This window comes from Homarus americanus, unplaced genomic scaffold, assembly GCF_018991925.1.
Source record: "Homarus americanus isolate GMGI-L3 unplaced genomic scaffold, GMGI_Hamer_2.0 scaffold41366, whole genome shotgun sequence".
NCBI lineage: Eukaryota > Metazoa > Arthropoda > Malacostraca > Decapoda > Nephropidae > Homarus > Homarus americanus.
The window spans coordinates 3,313,121-3,324,149 of NW_024723541.1; the positions used below are offsets into that span (position 1 = coordinate 3,313,121).

At 44.2% G+C, this 11,029-nt stretch overlaps 1 protein-coding gene across 2 annotated transcripts; it reads right to left on the reverse strand.

Annotated features, from left to right (window-relative positions):
• Positions 1 to 4,114: 4,114 nt before the first annotated feature.
• On the reverse strand, positions 4,115 to 9,663 carry LOC121863662 (protein zer-1 homolog). 2 transcript variants are annotated; one of them, XM_042362414.1, is made up of 9 exons: positions 9,568 to 9,663; positions 8,047 to 8,261; positions 7,627 to 7,798; positions 7,192 to 7,356; positions 6,526 to 6,687; positions 6,186 to 6,338; positions 5,942 to 6,096; positions 5,552 to 5,649; positions 4,115 to 5,096 (listed from the first exon to the last, which is right to left on the reverse strand). In XM_042362414.1, the coding sequence occupies exons 1-9, from the start codon at positions 9,631 to 9,633 to the stop codon at positions 4,633 to 4,635; spliced, it is 1,650 nt and encodes a 549-aa protein (XP_042218348.1). In that variant the 5' UTR covers positions 9,634 to 9,663; the 3' UTR covers positions 4,115 to 4,632. The 2 variants fall into 2 exon arrangements, with proteins under 2 accessions (XP_042218348.1, XP_042218349.1); XM_042362415.1 differs by lacking the exon at positions 7,192 to 7,356.
• Positions 9,664 to 11,029: the final 1,366 nt, after the last annotated feature.

The following is an 11,029-nucleotide window of genomic DNA, read 5'->3' on the forward strand; positions in this document are numbered from 1 at the left end:
GGGTGGGTGGGCGGGTGGGTGGATGGGTGGGTGGGTAAGTGGTGTTTGTTTGTGTGTGTGTGTTGATTGGCGTATGCGAGAGAAAGACTTAGATTTTAGTTAACTTTTTATCACTCAAGCAAGGTGGCTGATTGTCTGCTTGACTTACTTCACAAACAAAAAACAAACTGACTGACTTAACTTGACTTTACAAACAAAATAACTGATTTATCTTGACTTTACAAATAAATTAAACAAGCTGACTGACTGACTTACTCTACAAAAAAACAAAAAACAAAATGACTTACTGACTGACATTGACTTAACTTAAAACAAAGCAAAATGACTGACTACCTGACGTAATTTATAAGGGGAAGGTTGAACACTATGACCTCATTCTACCCCCAAACCACAGTGTTGGTAAATATTTATGTGGCGGCGGTTTAACAGCGAGGAGTATCAGGAACCACAAGACTCCTGCACCAAAATACACAGATTATTGGTAATGAGGAAGCCGGAGTAGCCACCCAGCACGTGAGTCACCTGGGCGTCTTCACTATACCTGTACCTGTGCCTGTACCTGTACCTGTACCTGTGCTTGTACCTGTACCTGTAGTGCCTGTACCTGTAGTACCTGTAAGTGTGCCTCCTGGTTTGGTTTAGGATGTGTGTGTGTGTGTGTGTGTGTGTGTGTGTGTGTGTGTGTGTGTGTGTGTGTGTGTGTGTGTGTGTGTGTGTGTCCTTAAAAAAATATAAGTGTCATGCTAGTTCTGAAAATCTGAACTTATGTGAGAATTCAGGTGTGTTGGGCTTTTACTGTATGTATATATGTATATGTATCTCTCTGAATTATGTATAATGTCGTATATGTTTAAGTTCTGGCGGACAAAGTTGACATGGCACTGAATTTTAGCTCTATGCGGTATACATATTTTATGAGCACACACACACACACACACACACAAGTTCAGCTTTGGAGAGACCAATTGAAGATGATTTTCAATATCCAATTCTAACTTCAAGAAACTAAAGGAAAATATCAAGATATATATATATATATATATATATATATATATACGTATTTTAACAGATAAACTTAACACACATACTAGACCAAATGAATAAAAAAATAAGATACAGGATTGATAGAAGTTTATTTTGAATTTGTAATAGATTTAGAAATGGAAGTTTTACTGAAGGGGAGCCGCGTCAAGATGTGCATGAACGTTTATGTGGTCGTTAATAAGAAATTCTGAAGGTGTACCGTGGTGGGTCCTCAGGCTGCAACCAACACGATTAGTATTGGCAGTCGATATTGGTGGCCCAGCGGCGACCACCACCACCTGGCTCCTAACTCACCTGTCCTAACTCACCTGTGTGTCCTACTGTCCTAACTCACCTGTGTCCTAACTCACCTGTCCTAATTCACCTGTGTCTTAACTCACCTGTGTGTCCTACTGTTCTAACTCACCTGTCCTAATTAACCTGTTCTAACTCACCTGTGACCTACTGTCCAAACTCACCTGTGTCCTACTGTCCTAATTCACCTGTCCTAACTTACCTGTGTACTACTGTCCTAATTCACCTGCTCTGTGCACTACTGTCCTAACTTACCTGTGTACTACTGTCCTAATTCACCTGCCCTAACTTACCTATGTACTACTGTCCTGACTCTCCTGTAAATTTGAGAGAGAAAGAGAGAGAGAGAGAGAGAGAGAGAGAGAGAGAGAGAGAGAGAGAGAGAGAGAGAATCACATCGTAAATCACAGCAATAAAAAGTAATTAGTCACAATATAAAACTAATAAAAGGTAAGATCGTTGTATCCTCGGTGACCTAGAGCACCTGGTCGGCGTGTGGTGATTATCCCCTTTAATGACCTCAGGTAACCCCAGTCAGTATCATTACGGTGAAGTTAAAGGATTAGGCCCTGTTAACTCACCCAAAATGGTACTTTATAAAGACTAACCATTTGTGTTAAGCTGAGTGGTACAATGTTAAGCCGAGTGGTACAATGTTAAGCTTAGTGGGACAGTGTTAAGCCGAGTGAGATTGTGTTGTGGTAATGTGGAGGGAACAAGTGTGTGTGTCTGTGTGTGTGTGTGTGTGTATTGTAGTGTGTGTTTGTATATTTGTGTGTGTGTAACTGCGAAAACCTCATTATTTTCCTGTAGACTGTAATCCAACCATAAAACAGTATTCAAACATAACAAACATCTACTGCAAAAGAGAAAAAAAAACATCGTGGCTAAAAATGAGGTAAAAATTTTTCTGTTATCCTTGTTAGTAATGCAGGAAGAAAGAGGAAAAGCACATACAATAAACAAGAGACTCTGACGTTAAAAGCATTGTAAGTAAAATAGTTGAGTGACCCGTGAAAATGTGGGTTATATTAATGTCAACAACAGCACTAGAGGTTAGGTTCCGTTTGGTTTGGTTTGGTTAGGTTAGGTTAGGTTAGGTTAGATTTGATTTGGTTTGGTTAGGTTAGGTTTGGTTCCGTTTGATTTGGTTAGGTTATGCAAGGTTAGATTTCGTTAACCTTGGGGCTATGTTACTTAAATTCGGTTAGTTCAGTTAAATTTGATTAGGTTAGGTTATGGTTCAAGTCCATAGTATCATGTCATCTGCTCCTGCGACTCACTCTTACAACACAATAAAAGTCTTCAAGTCAACACAGCTCAGCGACCTGTGAACATATTGTCTTGTGAGGTAAATAAAGACGACCTGGACGACCCTGGTGGTTGTGAGGGTAAACAAAGACGATCTGGACGACCCTGGTGGTTGTGGGGGTAAATAAAAACGACCTGAACGCCCCTGGTGGTTGTGAGGGTAAACACAGACGACCTGAACGCCCCTGGTGGTTGTGAGGGTAAACACAGACGACTTGGACGACCCTGGTGGTTCTGAGCGTAAACCCAACCCAAAATAGTAGTGACTGAGGTATAGGTCCTGGAAGTAGTGACAATAGCTGGTAGTGAGGATCAATGTTGTGTAGCTTACCACTCGAACCTGACCTGACCTCACCTGACCTGACCTCACCTGCCGAGGACAATCTCACAGTGCAACAACAATTTTTCACTAATTACGCATCAGTCTTTTGTATATTTTATTCTTTTCATTGTTGTGATATTAAATAACCCTTTAGGTTGTTATTATTATTGTTATGTATGATTAGATTATATTGTTATTTTTGTGTTATTATTACACACACGCACGCACACACACACACACACACACACACACACACACACACACACACACACAGTCTAAACGTCATATATTAAGCTGTCAATTATCGTGTACAGTAATCCACTCGCCACACGCATCCTTCAACATACCGTGAGCGTCAAGGTGTTACGGCTCCTGTACCTGACACCCGCCACAAGTTTCCGGGTTTTCACTTTGGATGCAAATTTCAAGGCGTTTCGTTCATAAGCTGCCCCTCTGTGTTGGGTATCATAATATCAGCATCAACACCTGGGATGTTTTCACCACATTTTAAACAGTTATTATCTAATCATATCTTTTAATGCTCATTATATCCCCAAAATAATAATTAACTAATAAGGTCACGACAATAACTATAACTTAATTTGCTTTTTTTATCTAAATAAGGATTTATTTACATAAAGAATGTTTTAGGTCACAACACAGCCAGAATCTGCGTGTAGATAAGCGAGTGTGTGCACAGGTCATTATGTGGGGTTGAAGTAAAACTTCTTGGTGAGCCATTAAACTGGTGTCGGCGGTGGCGACGCCTTCATTTTTCTTCTGAAACTCCTTCAGGATTTTGTAGAGACAGACTCTGCAGGCGAACTGTGCCAGGACTCTACACAGAGTCCTGATGAACGAGGCGCCTACCAGGGGGCAGCGGACGGAGAAGCCAGACAGACACTGTCTCACGGGGCTCCCCTCATAGAGTCAAACTGTACTACTCCTCGTTGGTCCAGTACATCTATGGGAACGGCACTAGCATCATCAGTATGGGAATATCGGTACTGATTAAGGAACAGCAAAAACTCAGGGTCACTGAGGTGTGAAAAAGGAAGGTCAAAGAAAGTTATAATAGTGGGGGGGGGGAACATACTCACAAGTGCTACATCCAACAGAATTAAGATGACCGATATGGTTGAGGGCGATTCTTGGTTATGTGGGTTGGTGATTCTGATTCCCATCGCAAAGGGTGGACGTGTAGTAACTGGGGTTGCCGGCGTGGGGAACTCCACAGGTGATAGCCAGGATGCGGGCAGGGGCTGGTTCCCTCCCTGAGGGGAGGGGATTCCTGTGGGACTTGGAGGGGGGGGGGGAGGTTGATACAGCAGGTAGGTAAGTGGGGGGTGTCCACTTACCCGAGAGTCCCTCACAACAAGGGTGTTTCCCATGTTTCCTGGCTTCTTTAAACTGGTTCATTTGCTGTTGGCGGGCTTTAGTCGTACCTGGGCATAGGTTTTCGTTGACAAAGACAGTGGTGTCTTTCAGCTTACTGTGCCCATAAAACTCTTTGTCACGGTCACAGGGGAAGATAATTTTGTTATGATGTCGCGGGGGCGGGAGGGGTTGGGTTTCCCTACGTATTGAACACGGTCAAACTTGACTTCGGTAAGTTTAAAACGTTCATTCAGCAGGCGTGACATTTTGTGCTGGGATGACTCCTAGTTCTCGTGGAAATCTTGGGGATCTCCGGCAAGCTTGAGGTTATTTCGCCGCCCTACGTCGTCTACATAATCCACCTGATCCGTTGTTGTCATTAGTTCCGTCTTTAGCTTGGAGTTATCCTCGCTCAGCTGTTGAACTTGGGTCTTGGGTGATCGGCTCTCATCAACTTCAGCGCTCAACTTTTCTTTTAAGTCGATTAATTGCCTTTGCGAGAATTCCAAGCTTTTTATAATCTTCTTTAGTTTTGTAGTGGGACTGTGGTCAACTTCCTCTAGTTTCCCGATGGTCTCCTTATTCTTATGTTGTTTAACGTCCTGTATGGGAGGCCGTATATGTCGACATTGTTTCTTGACGATCCTCAGTAACGTCTTGGTGTTGTGGTCAAGTTTACAGTCCCCCATCACCTCCTCTACCACTGCCAGACCTCCGTCCTCCTCCAACATGCGGCAATACTTCTTACCTGCCACAACAGTAGACCAGTGATTCAGTTTAACAGAGAAAGGCAATATAGACAGCTAATTATTACAGTGATGAGACAATATAGACAGCTAATTATTACAGTGATGAGACAATATAGACAGCTAATTATTACAGTGATGAGACAATATAGACAGCTAATTATTACAGTGATGAGACAATATAGACAGTTAATTATTACAGTGATGAGACAATATAGACAGTTAATTATTACAGTGATGAGACAATATAGACAGCTAATTATTACAGTGATGAGACATTATAGACAGTCAATTACTACAGTGATGTACAGCTACAGTGATGAAGCAGCACATCTTACCTGACACCACAGAGGAACAGTGATACAGTGATTCTATAGTAACATCAAACTACGGCAATAATGTAATAAGATAGGAGTGAAGGGGAAGACTCAGTACTTTGTGGTAATTGTGTACCTACCGTTAATTACAGTGAGATTGGCTAATGACCATGCAGCCCATTCTTGGCATTCTTGGGTGTGGTTGACCTTTAGTAGTGCCAGCAGACCGTCCAGGGAGCTGTGTAATAAGTACCATCGTCGTTATTTACATCAAGACGTGACAAACACACTGATAACTTTGCAATATTTGAAGGTAAGGATCATTGAGGATTTGATTTCTCTATACCCACTAAAGAATCTTATGTAGGATATGTTGAAAATAAAACTCTTTTGGGATTTAATTGATGTAGCTAATATTAATGTGGTGACGAAGGAGACAGAGAGAGAGAGAGAGAGAGAGAGAGAGAGAGAGAGAGAGAGAGAGAGAGAGATTCACATTCACATCGTCAAAAAAGTTTCCAGTCACTCACTCGTATGAACACTCTCGATATTTGTTTACGGTTCTTCTGGAGAGGAAGATCCCGAGGGTGGTCACTGCCTTGTGCCTGGTGGGATCGTCGACGGTCCACTCCTTCTCACCGTCGCTAACCAGGAACGCCAACACCTGAGCCGCGTGGCACCTCACCTGTAATATGTGTGTGTGTGTGTGTTTGTTACCTGGCCATACTTGCACTGTAATATGATATGAGGTGAGAGAGAGACAGACCCACTCACGTCAAAGGTATTATACGCCTTCCTTAGTAGATCAAAGACCACAGTAATCAGGCCGGGACAGGACATAAAATACGGCCGATAATGATGAGTGGTGACCAGGTCGTGTAGGAGACCAGTGATGGGGTACCTGAGCTCGTCTCCGCATGGGTACACCTGTAGGAGATCAGAGTAACACACGTTTAACCTTAACTACAGTATTTTTTTTTGTGATGTTATTGTTTTGTGTTGAAGTGGTTAATATTATTTGATTATCTGTTTCTTATTTTTCTGTACCAATCGTCTAATTAAACTCTCTCTCTCTCTCTCTCTCTCTCTCTCTCTCTCTCTCTCTCTCTCTCACCTGTAAATACTTCATGACGTAAGCAAGCCCCTGACCGTCCAGAAACAGCTGACAGTTAGCTGGTACATCCTTGGTTAGGCTCCACAGGGTCATCCACTCCGTCTCCCCGTGGTAGATCGTGGCCTGTCGATCTAGTCGACTGTCGATTAACCCCAGCATCGCCTGTGAGGAGGGAGGTCGAGTACTGAGATGATAGATGTTTGGTGTAGAGTCGATACCCAGGTGTTGAAGACAGCCTGGTCACCAAGTACAGACACACCTGGTCACCAAATACAGACACACCTGGTCACCAAATACAGACACACCTGGTCACCAAATACAGACACACCTGGTCACCAAGTACAGACACACCTGGTCACCAAATACAGACACACCTGGTCACCAAATACAGACACACCTGGTCACTAAATACAGACACACCTGGTCACCAAATACAGACACACCTGGTCACCAAATACAGACACACCTGGTCACCAAATACAGACACACCTGGTCACCAAATACAGACACACCTGGTCACCAAATACAGACACACCTGGTCACCAAATACAGACACACCTGGTCACCAAGTACAGACACACCTGGTCACCAAATACAGACACACCTGGTCACCAAGTACAGACACACCTGGTCACCAAGTACAGACACACCTGCAGGAAGACTCACCGAAACAACACCAAAGTCGCCCATAATAGCCCGGAGGTGTTGGTCGGATTCACTGGCAGAATATCTAAGTACCTCCACCGCCACCTTTCTCTTGGTATCGTCTCTCACCCCTCTGTCTCTCACCAACTCTACCAACAGACGAACTAGCTGTGGGAATCTCTCACCCTGGGGGAATAAGACACCAGCTGTGAGATATCGTGGCTCTCTCTCTCTCTCTCTCTCTCTCTCTCTCTCTCTCTCTCTCTCTCTCTCTCTCTCTCATTGTCCAATTACGAGGATTAGTAAGTTTTTCCCTCTAAGTCTCATTATACCTGTAATCCGGCTAATGATCTGAATTTACCAATACTCTGGCTAAAAGGGAAGTGAACTTATCCTAACCTAACCAAACCTAACCTAACCAAACCTAACCTAACGTAACCAGTAGAGAAAACTTACAGCGTAATGCGGCAGCTGTAGACGACATAGAACCAAACAGATATTACACACGAGACTACGGCTGCTAATGTACCTCTTCAACACTACCATCAGCACCTTCACCGCCTCCTTCCCGTCTTCCTCCACCAGCCACGTCTTGTCTTCACCCTCCAGGAGAGACAGGAGAGCCGTACTGTTGACAAGCGAGAGGAGATTTAAAAGGTAGTCATATCAGGGGGGCGGGGGGGAGGTTAGGCGTTGCAACGATATATATGTTTTGGGGGTAACGTGTGTGTGTGTGTGTGTGTGTGTGTGTGCAAAGAGAGAGAAAAAATTACACCATACACAAAAGAATTCATGTAAAATTTCACTTTTGAACCGTAAGACTGAGAGAGAGAGAGAGAGAGAGAGAGGAGGGGGGAGGGAGGGTATATAACTCACCTGGCCGCCACCTGAAGCACTTTGTAGGACAGGTGTACTGACATAGTGTGTAGCACCAGGCGGAACACAGTGGCTGGGTGTTCCAAGAATCCATCCTCATATGATACACTCAGGTCATCTAGCCACTGTCTCGCCTCATCTGGCTCCTTCACCGACTCCCGCAAACCCTGTGTGATGTCTTCCTCCGTGACATCATTCTTTGCTATAATTGGGACCTGATAATAAAGTAATTGTTAAGTTAAGATTTGTTTAGGTTAAGTTAGGGAAGATTAGGTTAGGTTAATTTAGCTAAAGATTACTTCAAGGTAAATAAGCAACAAGACCCATTAAACCTGGGGAATTAATTGACGCCAAGAAGGTCAACACCACCAACTTGTTCCCAACATGTGCTATACAGGTGATGTGTGGGGGGAGGGGGGGGGGGGGGGGGGAAGGTGTTTGTGTCTAGGAAGGGGGAGGGGGAGGCGCTTGTGTGTGAGGGAAGAGGAGAGGGAGGTTGTATTTGGGAGGGGGAAGATATTTGTGAGGGCAGAGGATGGATGTATGTCTATGGGGGGGATAGTATCAGATTTTTCCCCATAGAGATTTAATGATTTAAACACATAGGAGTAGATAAGACGAGCTTGGACTTGATCATAACCTGTGGGTGTACTTAATATAGCTTATAAACCCGTCAACACATCTGGATTGGTTCGTGATGATAATATAATCGCAACGTCCAGTGATAACAAATTTCAAGGATTATTTTATCGAGAGTTTTATCGCGTGAAAAGTTGTAACTGATATGAATATTTATCCGTGTGATATAAAGTGCAGGTGTGGGGAGTTGATAATGGTGTGTGAAGTCATGTACAGGTAAAATGAGGTGCAGGTTAATTACCGTTAACGAACTTAGCCTAGCATACATAACCTAACCTAACCTAACCTAACATCACTTAACCAAACCTAACATAACCTATCCTAACCAAACCAAATCAAACATAACCTAACCTAACCTAACTTGAACACCCTTAACTTGCTGAAAAATAACTCAAGTGACATAACCTAACCTCAACTATCGTAATCTAACCTAACCTAATATACCTAAATCAACCTAATTTTACTAACCTAACCCAACTTAATTAAACTAACTTACCTAAACTAACATAAACTTACTTAAAGCAAAAACTAACCAAATTTAATTTAACTTACTAATTAACCTAACTTACCTGAACTAACCTAACTTACCTGATCTAAACTAACCTAAACTAAAGTAACCTAACATCTTACCTAAACTAACCTAACCTAACCAAACTCACCTCACCTAAACTAACCAAACCTTACGTAAACTAACCACACCTACCTTACCTAACCTACCTAGCCAAACCCAACCTAACCTAACCTAACCTAACCAAACCAAACCATTCTTCCAAGCTGTTTGTATTAGTTAAATAAATAAATAGATTAATTAGCCCTAACCTCAATTTAACGACCAAGACGAAGACATTCCGGTATGGTATAAGACAAGAACATGACACTGACCTGTTTGAGACGAGTAGAGGAGAAGGGAGGGTCGGAGATGACAAGTTTACCAAATCGTCCTCCCATGAGTAGTGTTGTCCACTTCACTCTCCCTCAAAGATCTTCACTACACTCTACCACCAACCCTCACCACCGTCCCCCAACTACCCCCCAATCACCCCTACCTTCCCCCAAAACACCTACCTCAACACCCCCACCTCCCCCAACCACCCCCAACACCCCACCCTTATCGTCCCCCTACCGTCGACACTATCAACCTCGTATGATCAACAGATAGTCGATAGTACTCGACTTTATAATCATACATTTTCATCACATTTATTATTATTATTTTATCTCATAACAGGTGTATAAAGCTATGCGTTTAACACCTATGTTGATTGACACACACACAAACACACACACACACACACACACACACACACACACACACACACACACACACATAAGAGGACGGTTTTGTACAGTATGTCAAAAAGTATCTGCCAGGTTGGGTTAGGTTACCTCCGAAATGCTACATGCAATGTGACGTCCCGGGAGGGTTGGTAATGAGTGGCTCTGTGTCCCGGGAGGGTTGGTATGAGTGGCTCTGTGTCCCGGGAGGGTTGGTATGCGTGGCTCTGTGTCCCGGGAGGGTTGGTATGAGTGGCTCTGTGTCCCGAGGGTTGGTATGCGTGGCTCTGTGTCCCGAGGGTTGGTATGAGTGGCTCTGTGTCCCGGGAGGGTTGGTATGAGTGGCTCTGTGTCCCAGGAGGGCTGGTATGAGTGGCTCTGTGTCCCAGGAGGGTTGGTATGTGGCCTGTGTCCCGGGAGGGTTGGTAGCGTGGCTCTGGTCCCAGGAGGGCTGGTATGAGTGGCTCTGCCGGAGGGTTGGTATGCGTGGCTCTGTGTCCCGAGGGTTGGTATGCGTGGCTCTGTGTCCCAGGAGGGTTGGTATGAGTGGCTCTGTGTCCCGAGGTTGGTATGCGTGGCTCTGTGTCCCGGGAGGGTTGGTGAGTGGCTCTGTGTCCCAGGAGGGTTGGGCATGTGGCTCTGTGTCCCGAGGCTGGTATGAGTGGCTCTGTGTCCCGGGAGGGTTGGTATGAGTGGCCTGTGTCCCAGGAGGGGTTGTAGGAGTGGCTCTGTGTCCCAGGAGGGTTGGTATGCGTGGCTCTGTGTCCCAGAGGGTTGGTATGAGTGGCTCTGTGTCCCGGGAGGGTTGGTATGAGTGGCTCTGTGTCCCGGAGGTTGGTATGAGTGGCTCTGTGGCATACTGCTCCTATTACATTTAGTAACCGAACATCATATAATTACTGAAATAAATACACACTGCATTACTTATGTTAATCTATGCAGAGGAGGAACGCGTACAGTATATACCAACATCTATCATCCTTGGTCAGATACTTTTTTGAGATCCTGTACTGTACATGTCACTGTTGGGAGGTGGGGTCAGTGGCATCCAAATTGACCTGACCTTTCA

Excerpts from the sequence above, each read along its gene's own strand:
- LOC121863662 (XM_042362414.1), bottom strand. The coding sequence starts at position 9,633 with ATGGGAGGACGATTTGGTAAACTTGTCATCTCCGACCCTCCCTTCTCC. Across the intron at positions 7,357-7,626 it reads TACAGCTGCCGCATTACGCT|GGTGAGAGATTCCCACAGCT; the intron begins GTAAGTTTTCTC and ends TTATTCCCCCAG. Across the intron at positions 5,097-5,551 it reads CAATCTCACTGTAATTAACG|GTAAGAAGTATTGCCGCATG; the intron begins GTAGGTACACAA and ends CTGTTGTGGCAG.